Source organism: Cuculus canorus, chromosome 6, assembly GCF_017976375.1.
Source record: "Cuculus canorus isolate bCucCan1 chromosome 6, bCucCan1.pri, whole genome shotgun sequence".
Taxonomy (NCBI): Eukaryota; Metazoa; Chordata; class Aves; order Cuculiformes; family Cuculidae; genus Cuculus; species Cuculus canorus.
Window position 1 is genome coordinate 25,196,794 of NC_071406.1, and position 14,626 is coordinate 25,211,419.

At 37.1% G+C, this 14,626-nt stretch overlaps 1 protein-coding gene across 9 annotated transcripts in view; it reads left to right on the plus strand.

Annotated features, from left to right (window-relative positions):
• Positions 1 to 14,626, plus strand: part of OSBPL6 (oxysterol binding protein like 6) — a 106,441-nt gene that overhangs the window by 70,461 nt on the left and 21,354 nt on the right. For 4 of the 9 annotated variants that reach the window (XM_054070169.1, XM_054070166.1, XM_054070167.1 and 1 more), the window contains 6 exons: positions 203 to 306; positions 1,231 to 1,323; positions 6,014 to 6,088; positions 10,239 to 10,404; positions 11,331 to 11,461; positions 13,503 to 13,610. In XM_054070169.1, the coding sequence (XP_053926144.1) occupies positions 203 to 306; positions 1,231 to 1,323; positions 6,014 to 6,088; positions 10,239 to 10,404; positions 11,331 to 11,461; positions 13,503 to 13,610 (677 nt within the window). The remainder of the gene's footprint in view (positions 1 to 202; positions 307 to 1,230; positions 1,324 to 6,013; positions 6,089 to 10,238; positions 10,405 to 11,330; positions 11,462 to 13,502; positions 13,611 to 14,626) is intronic. The other 5 variants (XM_054070173.1, XM_054070171.1, XM_054070172.1 and 2 more) reach the window with 5 other exon arrangements.

The following is a 14,626-nucleotide window of genomic DNA, read 5'->3' on the forward strand; positions in this document are numbered from 1 at the left end:
TTAACTTTTGAAGTCCAGACTTGTGGTTGACTCCCATAGTGCTTGACATCTCTAAAATAAAAGTTTTTACTTAGATACCTTACTATCATGAATTTGGACATTTAATTTTTTTAGTGCAATGAAGTGCCAGTGATGGATATAATGGGGAAAAAAAGAAGTCCAGACTGAAGCATGTAATGTATTTTTGGTTTCTGTCTGTTAGATCTTGCTCATTGTCAGACAAACCTTGTGGAACTCAGTAAACTTCTTCAAAATTTAGAAATACTACAGAGAACTCAGTCAGCACCAAATTTCACTGACATGCAGGTAAATGTACTTGAACATAATTAATTCTATTGATACATTTGTTCTTTGCATTAAGAGAAATACAGAGATGTCTGTTAATTCAGAATGTTTTTCTGAAATCGTAGCAGCTCTCTTGAATAGAAGGTTTATCTTATGTGTTTATCTTAGTGATGTGTAATAATGTTTTGTGCGTAAAATATAAGTAAGATGTATAAATTGAGTTAAAAAGGATGAATCAAATGATCAAGTCATTTGCAAAGCAAACCTGAGAACTGTTGCAATAGAAAAACATCTATACACTGGAATAGTGTTTAAGGAGTTTTTATTGTGTGGACTAAGGTGCTGTTTTAAGTTTTTTACGGAGTGGAGATCCAAAGACCCTCAGAGATGAAGTTGCATGCTCTAGAAAAGGTGGTGTAGTACAGAGGTCCAAAGTGTTGGACCGATTCCCAGAACTAGGTGAGTTTTCCTCTTGGCCACAAGAAAACCAGAGCAGATCCTAAATCCTAAATCCTTTCTTCTTATTTTCACTCAATCCCCTTGAGTGGACGAATTTCCCAGTGGTGTTTGGTGCTTTGAGAAGTCTAGTTACAAAGAGGTAGTGTGACTTACCATTAGTTTCAGGGAGATGCAAACTCTGCATTTGAGTGGAATTCTACTAGAGTAGAAGTCCATAAGGTTTTCAAGATCTGGTCCTAAGTATTGTGCAGTCACGAAGAGAGTATACCAGTAGTTTTGCTAAATGAGCTAAATTTAACGTGTTTATAGCAGTATATGGATAGCTACAGCTGGTCACTACTGTAGCTGCGGGCCCCAGCATTTTTTCCTTTCATTCTGATTTGTAGATGTCTAACACTACAATTCTTTACTAACGTGCTCTACTGTCTGTGTTGCTTGTGTCAACTTAATAGTACTTTGTCACTTTTAACTATTTGTGTAATGTAGGCTAACTGTGTAGATATTTCAAAGAAAGACAAGCGGGTTACGAGACGGTGGAGAACAAAAAGTGTCAGCAAAGATGCAAAAATTCAACTTCAGGTACTGAATGCACAATGATTTACTTTTTTTTTTCCAGTGTTCTTTTAAGCATGAAATTATATATAAGCTGAAATGTACTGTCTCTTACATTCCTGATGAAGTAATTTAAATCTGTCTGTTGTTTAAAACCTAGAGAAGATAGAAAAGTATTAATTTAATTTCACTCATATGACAACATACAGATATGAAAAAAAGCAACGTGTGCAGCAGGTAGGTGACATCGAAGTAACAGCAGAAAACAGCAAGACCTATACTACAAGTGTTACCAATGAGAAGTATTTTCACAGGTCTTCTATTATGGAAAAGGCTAGTATGGGAACAAACTGAACAAACCAAAGAATAAATTACAGAAAGAAAAAATTTATTCCATCTTGCCTTAGAGCTGAAAAGTAAAAGCACAGAAATAAGCATAAAATGCTTGTATTACTGCTAGATCCAGATGTCTTACTGAGTTTTGTCAGAAGCAGTTGTGTGTTCTGAAGCCTAATCCAAAACCTGATCTTTTTTATAACCGAGCAACTGATAATGAAGACTGCATTCAGCTGACATCAGGAGCTAACAGTCACCACTGTGCTGTCTTCTATAGAATAAATAAATGTCAGCAACATTTGATTCATTTTAAATTCCTTGAAATTTATGCAAGGAAATTTATGCAAACTTGGAAAGCTTTTAATATGTCCCCTAGAGATATAATAAGGAGTTTTCTGACTCAGAGCACAGTAAGGTGATCTCTGTGACTCATTTGAGATTAATAATCTTAAGGAAATAAGAAATTGTAGTTGCATCAGCTTTCTTATTGCAGCTCTTGTAGCTGCAGTTCTAGCAGATAAAACACAATAGGTTGAACAATGAAGCGTCTGTTAGGATTAAAAAAGGTTTATTAACAAGAGAATTTTGGTAATTGATGTCATCCTGTTACCTTCATTGAAACATCACTGTGTTTCCCTGATACTGATTAACAAATAAAAGTATCAGGAAAATGGATGCAAGTAGTTGATGCATATGAAGAGACAGAGTCAACATTGCATGTTCTACTTTCATGCCACAGTGGTCTTGGAGAAATTCCTCTCCACTGAAATGATGAAAAAATGATGAAAGCAGTCAATGAATGATAATCCATAATGTGATGGGTCAGGAGGAATTACGAGCTGTTACTTTGTTGCCTGCACTTTGCCAAAGTGGCACTCATCTAAGCTTCTGTCATTTTGTCACTCGACTTTCAAACTGCTGTTTGTGACTTGGCCGGAATTGTGTCTCAGCTCCTGAAATTCTCAAATACGGTTGATTTGCAGGTTCCCCTGAGAGAGTTTGTGTGCGTAGAGCTGTTCTATATGGTTCTGTCACTTCTGGGTCGATAATGAACTCTTGTCTAGTCCGTGTCAGCGTTAACTCCTGGCAAGCTTAGTGCTGGAAATTTAATGCTTAATTTGTTAGAGCAAAGCGTTGAGTTATTGATGACTGATTCATAAATTAATTTGTAGTGAAACAATCAACCTATTCTAATTTATATGGAAGATGAAGACTCCTTTTTGGCTGCTCTGTTGTCTTACCTTGTTTGAGGGGTGCAAGATGTTTATTTTTCCGAGAGCTGTCCTTTTGCATGAGTGGTCTGAAGCTGTGATTTGTGGAAGATAGCCTCACTGACTTGTTATGTTATTCCTAATTTGCTCATGTTGCCATTCCACTAAAATGGGGATTTCCTCCCATGCCTAGGTGCTTTTTAAGCTTACAGTCCCATTCTGTTAGGCATTCCTTCTAGCTTCATTGGTGTTCTTTATAGGTCATTTTTTCAAGTACTTCAACTCTTATAAACTGTTTTTCAGGACATCCACTACTGAGAATCACTTGGTCTAATTGTGCTTGTTTCTTCGTGGTGCCTACACATGATTTGCTTTTACATGGTTGATATTTGGTACTAAGAAAACTTCTTTTGTCCTTTTCCTTTCCCCATGTCTCCATATATCTTGATAGTTTTAGGGGATAATTCTAATGCTAATGTACTAACTTTAACCTACTTGCACTATTAATCCCATTTGAAGTACTTTTACCAATTTATTTTAGAATTTGCAGTCATTACCTGACATCAAAAGACCCTCTGAGACTATGATGTTGAGCGCCATTCTTCTGGGAACATAAAAATTAGAGAGCTCTCTCTATAAGTGTCTTGTTCATGAGTAATGGGGAACAAGGGTGTAGTTTTTGTTAGTTTGGCATCTGCTGCTTAAGGTACAAGCACAGAATTCTTCCTATCCGGATTTTCTGTTGTACTTGTTACTGTTCTTTTGTTATAAGATAGCTTTTATTGGATTGCTGCTAACACATTCTAGAATATAAATGTTAGGTATATAATGTTTTTAAAACGCACCTTTTCTTGTAAGAAAATCTGCTTGCTCTCTTTCTTAGTTATACGTATTTACCAGTTAGGTATAACAGTTAATTTTGCTTACACATATAATCCCACTGACTAGAGTAGGATTAATCCCCAAAGTAAAATTGAGCATAGCTTGTGTGTATACGTGTGCAGGTTTGGGGATTTAGTGTTGCTAAATTGTTTAGAATTAACAGCTCAATTTACAGGCCTTTAATAAGAGTAATACGTGGACTGCTTCTCTGAGGAAAGATTGCTTTTGTGAAGGAGGTTTATTTTGTTTTCAAAAAGCCTATTTAAAGTCTTATGAAAGTGACCTACAATAACTGGTTAGTTGGCCTGTATTAATTCGTTTTACTAATGATGCATCTGTATAAAAACTGAGTGTTTTCTACCTTTTTTTTTTTGGGTTAAAGACTGCTTTGTCATTCTCATGACAATCAAAAGATCTTCAAAAGAAAAAAAAAAATTACCGAAAAACAATAAGATGAACTAACATTGATTTAATTTCACTCAAAAGCTTGGAGTTGTGAAGTTCCAAGGCCGATTTTATATTTTTTTTTTTTTTTGCGGGGAGGGAGCGGGGTGAAGTAGTTTAATCGAGAACTGTATAGTGTGGAGCAACCTGCAAAGTCAGCTGGCTCTGCTGAATCTTTCAACTCAGAAATGAAACAAGACCTAAAGACTGCCTTACTAACTTTTCCCTTAAATAAGTATTTCTTTGTCTTGTAACTCACATTATGACCCCACTTTCTGTTGCATTTAGGGGAGTGTATATTTCTGCAGAGCCCATTGTTCCCATTTTATTAATGTATAGCTGCATTCATAATCTTGCATATATTTATATTTGTGTATGTCTCTCTCTGTAAATATATGTATTTCTCTATGTCCCCATTAGTTAAACAAGAATATTCTTTCAGACTCTTATCACAGGATACTTGTGTAGAGCACAAAGAGCTGTAAAGCGTATTATGCGCTCTCTGCTTTAACAAAGTTTTTACTGTATATTGTAGTGGTTATATACGTGCTTTTAATGTGAGAATTTTATAAAAGATTACAAGGTGAGGCTTCTCCTGTGGTGATCATTAGACAACCCTTCATTGTCAGTAGCACTGTGACTGTTATCAGCTGGAGAGTGGAAGGTATGGCCATGTTTGGATGCAGCACCCATACTGATGGGAATGTCACAAGAGCAAGACGCTTCACCTGAGAATTGAACTACAATATCCTGTACCTCAGCATGGTGTCCATGTATCAAATCTATACCATTGTTATTTATGTGGCGCTCTGGCTGCCTTCAGAAAGCGTAAAAATTTATATAGATTTTAAAATACTGAAGTGGCTGCAGGTGAAGATGCAGGGGAAGGAAAATGTAAAGAGATTGAAAATTATTTCCTAAAATCACAAAGGTGGCTTTGCTAGTCTTGGAAAATCTTAAAATGGCTTCAAAATAATGATATCTTGATTAGACATTAAATAGAAGGACTTTGTGATAGCTGTGAAACTGCTCTGCACTAGACAATTAACTCGCTTGACTTTAATGTACCATGATGTATTTTCTTAAAAGTAAAATATGAGTGTAATTAAGCAGGTTGAGGCCACAAGTTAGGCATGCAGGAAAGGAAGTAGTTGTTGGAATACTTAGTTTTCACTTGTGCTGTGTTATCTGGGTTTTTGCATTGCTTTGGAAGCCAAGCCTTCAGTAATGTATGGGAGAAGTAGCTGGAACTCAAAGAAGTGATGTGTGGAGAAAATGAACAAATAGGCTCAAGGTTGGACACAGAAATGTTAGAGCTGTGCTAGGGATGTTTTCATAAGTGAGCTCGCTATTGCACACACACTGAAAGGTTTTACCGTTGAGGTGCATGTATCTTCAATGACCGCAGTTCATGTACTTCCACTAATGCAAAGTGATCTTTCAGAATACACCTTATGGGTGGTCAAGTGACCACCAGAAGGAGTTAGGTTTTTGTGTTTCCTACCATGTCATAGCATCCTTTTTCTTTTCTTATTCCATAATTGCCTTATGATTCTGAATGGCAATGCTTATAGAATATTTTTTTTTTGTAGTCTTAGTGAATGCACTGCAATCCAGCTCATATGGAGATAATTTTAGTGAAGCGTCTAGCTTTCTTCTATCTCTGGCATACACAACTGGAAATATGTGATATGTCCTCAGAATGTGTAGGCCATAAAAGTTAAAAAAAGTGAAATCCACTTAAAGATTCTCCCTCTCCTTTTTCTGATCACCTTTCATCTTCCTGTGTCCCATCACCCCTTCCCTTCTCTTTTTCTACTTCCTTCTCTTGCATTCACTGTCAGGAAGGGCCGGCACCGAAGGGCCAGTTCAGCACAACACGACGCCGGCAGAGACTAGCAGCTGCAGTGGCTACAACAGTGAGTGGATTTAAAAATCAAGGGATAGCTCTAAAGATGGGAAGCTGTGTACTTGAATGTGTAATAAGCTTATGGAAATGTTTCTTGTGCTTTTTGGAGGTGTCAGTGCTACCCGCTTTCAGCTGAGTTTCTAAGAAGTGGTCAGACCTGACACAAATTAATTCCATAAATGTGGGTCTGAGCTTGTTAGCATGGTATGTTTCCCTCCTCCTTTACACAAGTGCAAGAGACGGTTAGAATCAGACCTTGCACTATTTGAAAGTGTCTTTGACATACTCTGATATATACTCTACAAAATGGAAATGAAGTATCAAATTCTATTAAAAGATTCTCATGATAGTCTATAGCAAGACAGCAGAACCAAGGAGATTTGTAACAAATGACCATGGAATTATATAATTTCCTGATTTTTTTTTTTAAAGTAGTATAAGGTTAGCGTTTTCATTCGAGACACTTCCTGTTTACATTCCATAATCCCAAAAAGTCATATTACTACCTCTAATGCCTGTATTTAGTTTTGCTAAGTCTCTAAGTCTTTGATGCAAAATCTGGAGCTATGAAATCAACACAGCAGCTGCAAATTGGACGGGGGAAGTGCTTTCTGTGAAGTCAAATTAGTGTCAAAAGGATATTTTCAGCTGCTGCTTTATCAGGAAAGCACTTATTAGGAATGCATGATATAGATGTTAATACTAATCCATCAACTGATTAGTACAACAGCTGGATAGAGAAGACTAGATGCAGCCAAGGATTGAAGTGAGGTTTAAATACATACTCCTTACCTAGCCCAAGCATTGAATACCTTCACAAGGCTAACGTATTCCAGGGTTTGGTGCTCCAGCCCATAGCTATTATAAAATCCCCTAGTTCAGACATAGCTACTTGAACCACAAAACTCAGTTACTGTTAGGACCTCCTAAAAAGCATGAGAAAAAAGCAGTGTTTCTCCAGTTCCCAAATTAAATTATCTAAAGGTAATCCCCTGCAATCAGTTGACGCGGAATCTGTTCTCAATAATTGATCGACATTTGGACCTCATCAGTCTGCCCACTTAGCAGAGAAATCAACCTGCTTCTCAGTTTACGTGGCTGAGCAGTGTCGGTGGGAGTCTGTAGCGGATTCAGCTGTAGTTAAACATTGTTGGCAAAAGCTGTACTGAGGAGTGCTTGAGTGGGGCAAATACAGCTGGACTTAGATTGCAGGGCAGTAGGAGTCCAGGGAATTACTGAGCTGTTTACCTGCCGCTGAAGTGAGGGCCTGTTGAGGGAGATCTTGGAGGAGCTGAAAAATGAGCAGGAGGAAGGAAAAGTACAGGCACCAAAATGACTCTGCGGGTGTTGGTAGCGGTCGTGGCAATGGCCTGTCCTTCCTGTCTTGTGTAGCGAAGTGCTTGTCTCTCCCAGACAGTGAAGCTGTGTGGATAGACTGAGTGATAAAGAATTACGTCAATGAAATGCATGGCAGAAACAGGAGGTTCTCCTTACATCTCACTCTACCAGGAACAGTCTGCTCCTGCATGTAATTCTGAAGAAGGTAACGGATGAGTGAGTATTACACCCCTGGCGTGAAGCAGGAAGTTCGGACTAGGTACATCTGAGGTCATGTCAAAAGGAATGTGTTTGTAGAGGGAACCAGTGTGATGTGTCAAGAAGCTAAATATTTTTAAAAAGCCCTCCAAAATAACAAAAAAACCCAAACAAAAAACTGAATGGGTAATAAAGTCACAATCGAGTCACTAGGGTTGTAGAGAGAAAACACAACAGTAAAAGGAAAAATGGGGAAGAGAGTTGTGTGTGCGGTGTTTCTTGGACTGTTACCTACTCAAGAGAATGAAAGAGTTTGTTCAGTGTGAATTTTTTTCATCTGTTGTGGAAAGTAGCTTGGAAACTTTTAGAAAAGATGCATATGAGGAGAGTTCATGTCACTCAACAGTTCAGTATTTTTGGTTCTTGCATTTAAAGCAGTTTGCAAAGCAGCTATTTGTCTCTATCATGTGAATGTATATTTCTTGCAAGCAGTGTGACAGTATTTGTAGAACATGTCAATGCTATTTCTAGGACATACTTTAAAATGTTACTTTTCCAATAAACCTCACTGCAGAAACATTGCTTTGCAGCCTGGCATGAGGCAGAAATGATGGATCTAAAGCAGATGTCTTCAGTTAGGTTCATCACAAAGTGGCTAAAGAGTTGTGTCCCGTCCCGCCTGCCCCCATGCGTGGGCACCCTGCCTGCAGCTCTGCCAGTCTGTGTGGGGCTGGAGCAGCCGGCTCCGTCACTGTGGGGCTGGGGGGACTTTCCCTAAAGCTCCTGTGCTGCAGCTGGGATCAGCTTTCTTTCCTTAAGATTGGATGCTGCACACATAGCGGTCATGTAGCCACCTACTCTGCCCACCTGGAGCCACCTGGAGCAATTGAACCTTTACAGTTCTTCCAGTTAGAAAGTTCTGGGAATGTGCTCTCTGATTTAAGAAGTGAAAAGGTTTTATAAAGGGAACCTGAAATTAACTTACGTTTAGTCATCTTAGTAAATTAACCTAATTTTATTGGGCTTTTGAGAGAGGCAGTGTGGTACTCACAAAGAAGATAGTGGGGTAAATATGCTGTATGAATAGAAGGAATTTATTCTACATTTCCTGTCAATGAAGTCTTGATATGAGGCCAAAATGAGGTCCAATAAAAAATATCCACTTTGTCGATATAGCTGGAAATCAAAATACACGAGAGAAGAGAATGAAGTTTATACTGGATAACTAGGTAGGTGCCATAGAACTATTATGTTATGTGCTATATATATATCTGGAAATTGAGGAAGAACAAGGTGGAAAATGCTGTCTTCCAGAATATGCTTGTAAGCAGAATGAGATGTAATGAATAGATTCAACAGAATTTTGAGGGTTTCAGTGAGGAACTGGAAACCTAAATGATAAATTGATGACAACTTTTACAGGAAAGGATTGATAAAACCCAATCTAGTCAAATAACAAAATACCAGTCTCAAATGATGGTAGTGTGGAACTTATGTGTTGATAAACATTCTTAGTGATATGACTTTTTATGTTATCTGCTGCTCTTTATCATGCATCCGAAAACGCATTTTATAATTTGTACCCATTTTTCATATTTAAATAATTAGATTGGGCTACAGTGGGTGTTCTTTATTTATACATTTGATCGTTAGAATAAAATAAACCAAATTTCATGTATTCAATGTCTTTAAAAGTACTTAATATTTAAGTAACAGAATGTTGCATTTAAATTTGAAAATTGGATTCTTGGCCTGATTTTTATACAAATGTGTGTAAGTGGTAGAATTAAAATAAAATTCAACATATGCTCACACACACACACACACATCACGTGTGTAACAGTGGTAGCCATACACTGCATATGTAACACATAGGTACTGTTCAGTACATGATACGTGTTTATATAACTTATAAAGATTGGCACGCAATTTATTACTGTACCGGAGATGTATAGAAGGAGACAAAGTAGAGGACATGATAATAAACTAAACTGTTTGCTCCATCTTACTAAACTGTATCTCTTTGCATTTGTTTATGGTTCCTGTATTTTAAATGAAAATCAGGTTGTGATTTTTCTTTTTTGGTTGCTGTTTGTGTGTTTATTTAGTATAGAAACACTATATGCTTCTTCCTAGTTGTCAAATATGGTGTGTTTCAACTCAAGATTTACCGGTGTTTTTGGAAAACTTCAGTGATATATTTGGTAATATTCTGTTGTATTTGTAGATCTGTGGAGGAACTTGCATACTTCAGGTGCTGATGTTCTAACAACAGTGTCATACTATATGTACTCTCAAATGTCCAGATATAAAGCTGCATGTGTCATGTTTCTATTTTTCAGTTGTATTTGAAGCAGTAGGAAACAGTCCATTTGTGAAAATGTTAGAATTGAAGGGCTGTGTTGTTAGCTCTTAGCTATGTATTTAGGCCTTCTTTTGTCTGTTTCAGTGAAAAAAAATTCAGGACAATTATGCGTCAGCTGTGCTGAGATGTAGGAGAGTAAAAAGTTGCATGTAAACTCTTCACATTGTGAACTAATCTATTTTCAGATTAGTTTTTCTTCAACAGAGTCAAAAAGTTGGTTGCTCCTTATACAATATTTCCTCATTGTTTCTTGCTGTAGGTCCCTTTCAGTGCTACAATGTCGCCTGTTCGACTTCATTCGTCCAATCCCAACCTTTGCGCAGACATTGACTTTCAGACTCCCCCAAGCCATGTAACAGACCCTCTGGAGAGCTCTACTGAGTACATGAAGCTTCAAGAAGAATTCTGCCTGATGGCGCAAAAAGGTAGCTGGAAATGTCAAGCCTTTCGTGTGTTGTGCTTCTGTGTTGCCTTCACTTAGTTATGGCGAGGGGATTCATCTGCGTTAGATGGTACTGTGTAAGAATTTTTAACTGGAGAGATGGCTTAGATAAAGATGCCATGTGTTGTCCTTATATTTTCCGTGCATGTCATGAATACAGAGGTAGGTCAACTCTGTCTCTTAAGAGATTTTTTTAGCAGTCTTCTGAACTACTTTCTGCATCTTGTAAATACGTGACTGAATTTGGAAACTTTTTTTTTTTCTCCTCGATAAAATGCTTTATTTCTTCCTAAAGATGAATTGGAGTGTCATGGCTACATATAATGCTGTGCAATTAACTGTTGTGCAATGTTTTCACATCAGTGGAAAGAACAGAAGAGCTTATTACGAGAATGTACTTTAGAAATGCCATTTTATTGCCAACAGAGGAATGGTCCTACAAAATGAAAAATGCTATTTTTGAAAGGATTTGTTATCGCTTTGCTGTGTGTTATACAATAAACATAGGAAAAACATGAGCTATAGCTTAAAAAAAAGTCAAACACCTATTTAAAGACCAAGTAGTCCTCTTAATGGTGCAATATTAAGTCTTAGCAGAACTGATTTTATTGTTACTCTGAAAAGAAAAATAATAGAAAAAAATGAAGAAAAGAACACTCATTGGCATTTCTAAATATGCACCTTTCCATATGTTCAACACCAAAAATAAGCTCAAACGCATATCTGTGATATTGCAGCCTCAAGCTGTGTTTGTATGTAATTTGACATAGATTACTTGAAGTTCAGATCCTTCTTTCAAAAATGGAATGGAAATCTCACTCTGTATCTTAATTGCTGAAATATCGCAATGGATATCAGTATGCAGTTCTGTAGCTGAGAAAACACTTTCTTTGTTTTCTTTTTGCTTAGTGCATTCACTTTTGAAGTCTGCCTTTAACAGCATAGCTATAGAGAAGGAGAAGCTTAAGCAGATCGTTTCAGAGCAGGATGTCACAGGCCACAATGCTCAAATAGCACACCTCAGACAGTCCCTCTCTCAGGTATGTTCTTGATTTCATTTCCAGCACATCCAGCTTGCCAGATACACTGTTTCTTTTGTATTTTGGCTGTTTCTTGAGGTAGAAGGAGCCAAGAAAAAGCCAAGTTCTTGACCAGAACTATGATGTAAGTCTATAACAGTGCATGTGGAGGTGAAGGATACAGTTAGTTTGTGTGAGCATGTATCAGTAGTGGTTTTCCAAAGTAAAGAAAGATTTTATGCAAATGCTAGATATCTTTTCTGGAACTGTTTCCAGCACAGCCGAGGAGATACGCTTGTTATCTTAATTAAGTTTAATTTTTGATTGCATGTTTTCAGATTAGTTTGATTTGTCTGTGTCTCTAACTGCAAAAGGAAACATGGGTTACAGGAAAATCATGGGTAAATTGGATTTTCAGATATACACCTGTTACTGTCCAGCATCTCTCCCACCCAAGCCAAGGAAAAATTGTCATTGTTTTTAGTGGGAAAAATGAGGTAAAGTGACAGTAAGTTCTCGGGCTGCAAAATAACTCACATTTTGTAGTTCACTGTCAAGGAGATGTAAAAGCTTTTACTCTGAAGAATGAATTGGTGTGGATTACTGCATTTGCAAGAAGTGTGAGCAGAGGTTTAAAGGCAAAAAGTTTCACCCAAATGGGTATATAATTTCATATGCTTATTGTTATTATGTTGGAGGTTTTTGCTATGAGATTAAAATTGATGCACAGCGTTTCTATAGATACAGATTCATACCAAGTTACATAGACTGATTACTGTGTTATAATAAAGAAAGTTTAAGGACAGGAAATAAGGGTAACCATTTCTGGTTATTGATTAAAATTTAGCTAAAACCTGCTGAGACTTATTAGCAACTTGTATGAAATAAGTGATCATATTTTCTTCTTGTTCCTGGCCTCCAGAGTCAGTCTAAAAGTCACTGTCACACGTCAGTTCATAATCTCAGTGGTGGAAATTTGACCTTAGTCATACTCATGACCAGGTTTGAACAATTTAAGAAGCTACTGCCAAGCTGCTGTTAGTCACCACCTTCTCCTTCTAGTAGACAGCAACTGTGAACATGGCCAGACCATTTCAGAACAAAGCAAAATGGGGCAATTTAAACTGTTTAGTGACAGTTTAAGCTAACCTGTTTTACTTTGGTACTACTTTGTTTCAGTACATCCATGCCATCTATTCCTGAATCTGAATAAGTAAGAATAAGATTCTTACTCCATTGTAACATTAATTTTCTTCTAAAACAGTATGTCTATCTGTTGTTCTTTTCTAAAATCCTCAGTTTTGGGAATATATTAGAGTTAAATCAGTTTGCGTTCTGAGTCTGTGACATAATTACACATTTTCTGGATTTCAGAATCAGGCAATCTGTATGCACCCAAATTTATAATCGAGATAGGGCTTTAAAAAAGGAGAAAAAATAGCAGATACCAGACACCAGTTGAATTCTGTTGCTGTTTGTGGTAATGGATCAGTAGCTTGAAAAGAGTACACGCATGCAAATATATTGAATTGATCTGGATGGACAAACACCAAATGGTACTAGAAATCATGTTGGTTTTGCTGGAAAGGAAGCGATTTCATTTTGCAGACTCTAGGTCCCAATAACCTTGGTTCAGAAAGGGCCGTGTAGTTGTAAACCAAGATGTGCCTCTTGGTGCATTTTGCAAGTAGTTCCTGTTTGTTGTTCTGCAGTTTCATTCTTTCTTGCTGATTCATTCCTCATTTCCATAATGTATATAACCCACCATTATACCTGCCCAAGAGGTATCTGAAGTATTAAGGTGGAATGCCACTGTTACATTGTGGGAGAAAATCTGTCCCCTCTGCCTCCTGAAAATTACTGAAAGCAAACTAACCAAAAGATTAAATCATGTTAGAGAGGATCTTGAAGTAGTTATCTGTCTGAAAATGGAAGGCAGGACATTCCGTGGTTTCTTAGGAAATTGCTGGGAAGAAGCTGCTATTTTGTTTTTTTTTTTTTTTTGCTTAAGTTGAACGCTGACTTATTAATTTTAAATGAAATGTACAATTTTTATTTTAAGGCTCTCAACCAGAATGCTGAACTAAGGAGTCGCTTGAACAGAATACATTCAGAATCTGTTATTTGTGATCAGGTTGTCAGTGTAAATATTATCCCTAGTCCTGATGAGGTAAGACTTTGGGCTTTAATGGATTAGAGTGTAATCAAACCTTGCTAATTCTCACTAATAGCTGCAACACACTTGTCAAATTATAGATTTTTTCAGATTGGTAAATATTCATTTATAGAAAATGTCAGATTACATTTTCCCTGTATAATATAAAACTTCAGTCTTTTATTTTGCATATGTGATAAAAGAACTCGGTTTCATCTTTGCAGAGAAACAGGAAGGGACTCCTGTATTGGCATATTAATTATTTGCTGTGGGAATTAGTGAGGTTTTGCTGTATTTGAATGTAAAACGCAGTAGCTAAGCAATTCTGTATCTTAGTTTCATACCAAATCAACAGAACAATTTGATGGTCTGATCCTGCAAGTGCTTAAAGGACCTGATGTTTAATAGCTTGAGTGGCACTGCTGAAAAGTTTATGAACCAAGCACCATACTACTAATCACATTTGCAACATCTAGTCTTTCTTGTTTTACTTTCTTCGGTCAACAGATACCGACCATTTGTATTAATAACACATCAGCTTCCTTCATGAGGAGGAAAATCTGAATATGCAAGCTGTAATGTGTTACAATTAATGTGTTCACTTGGACAACCATTCTGCTTGCATTTTACCAAAATATTTTTCATTTATTGTTTCCGCTATTTGTTTCTATACATCTGCCATTTGAATTAGCATACTTTTGTCTCCTAGTTGTTAGTTCCAACAAGAAAAGAAGGTGAAAGTATGTTTCCAGTCACTTTTGTGTGTTTGGTGTTTGAAAACGTCCAAACAATTTTTCCACGAGTCCACCATGTGGATGACCAGCAATAGCAGGTACAGGAGAAGTGGTGCCATAGCACAGCAATCCGCAGTGAAGATCTGAGCCATGACCATCTCTTCTATTTTGTATTTTTAGTTCGTTACCTGTTTCTTTTTCATACGTACGTCATTATCGTAGTACAAGTGTGTTTGATTGAAGAGGTTCCCAGATCTCTCATTCACAACTTCTCTTGATTACTTTATATGTAAATAC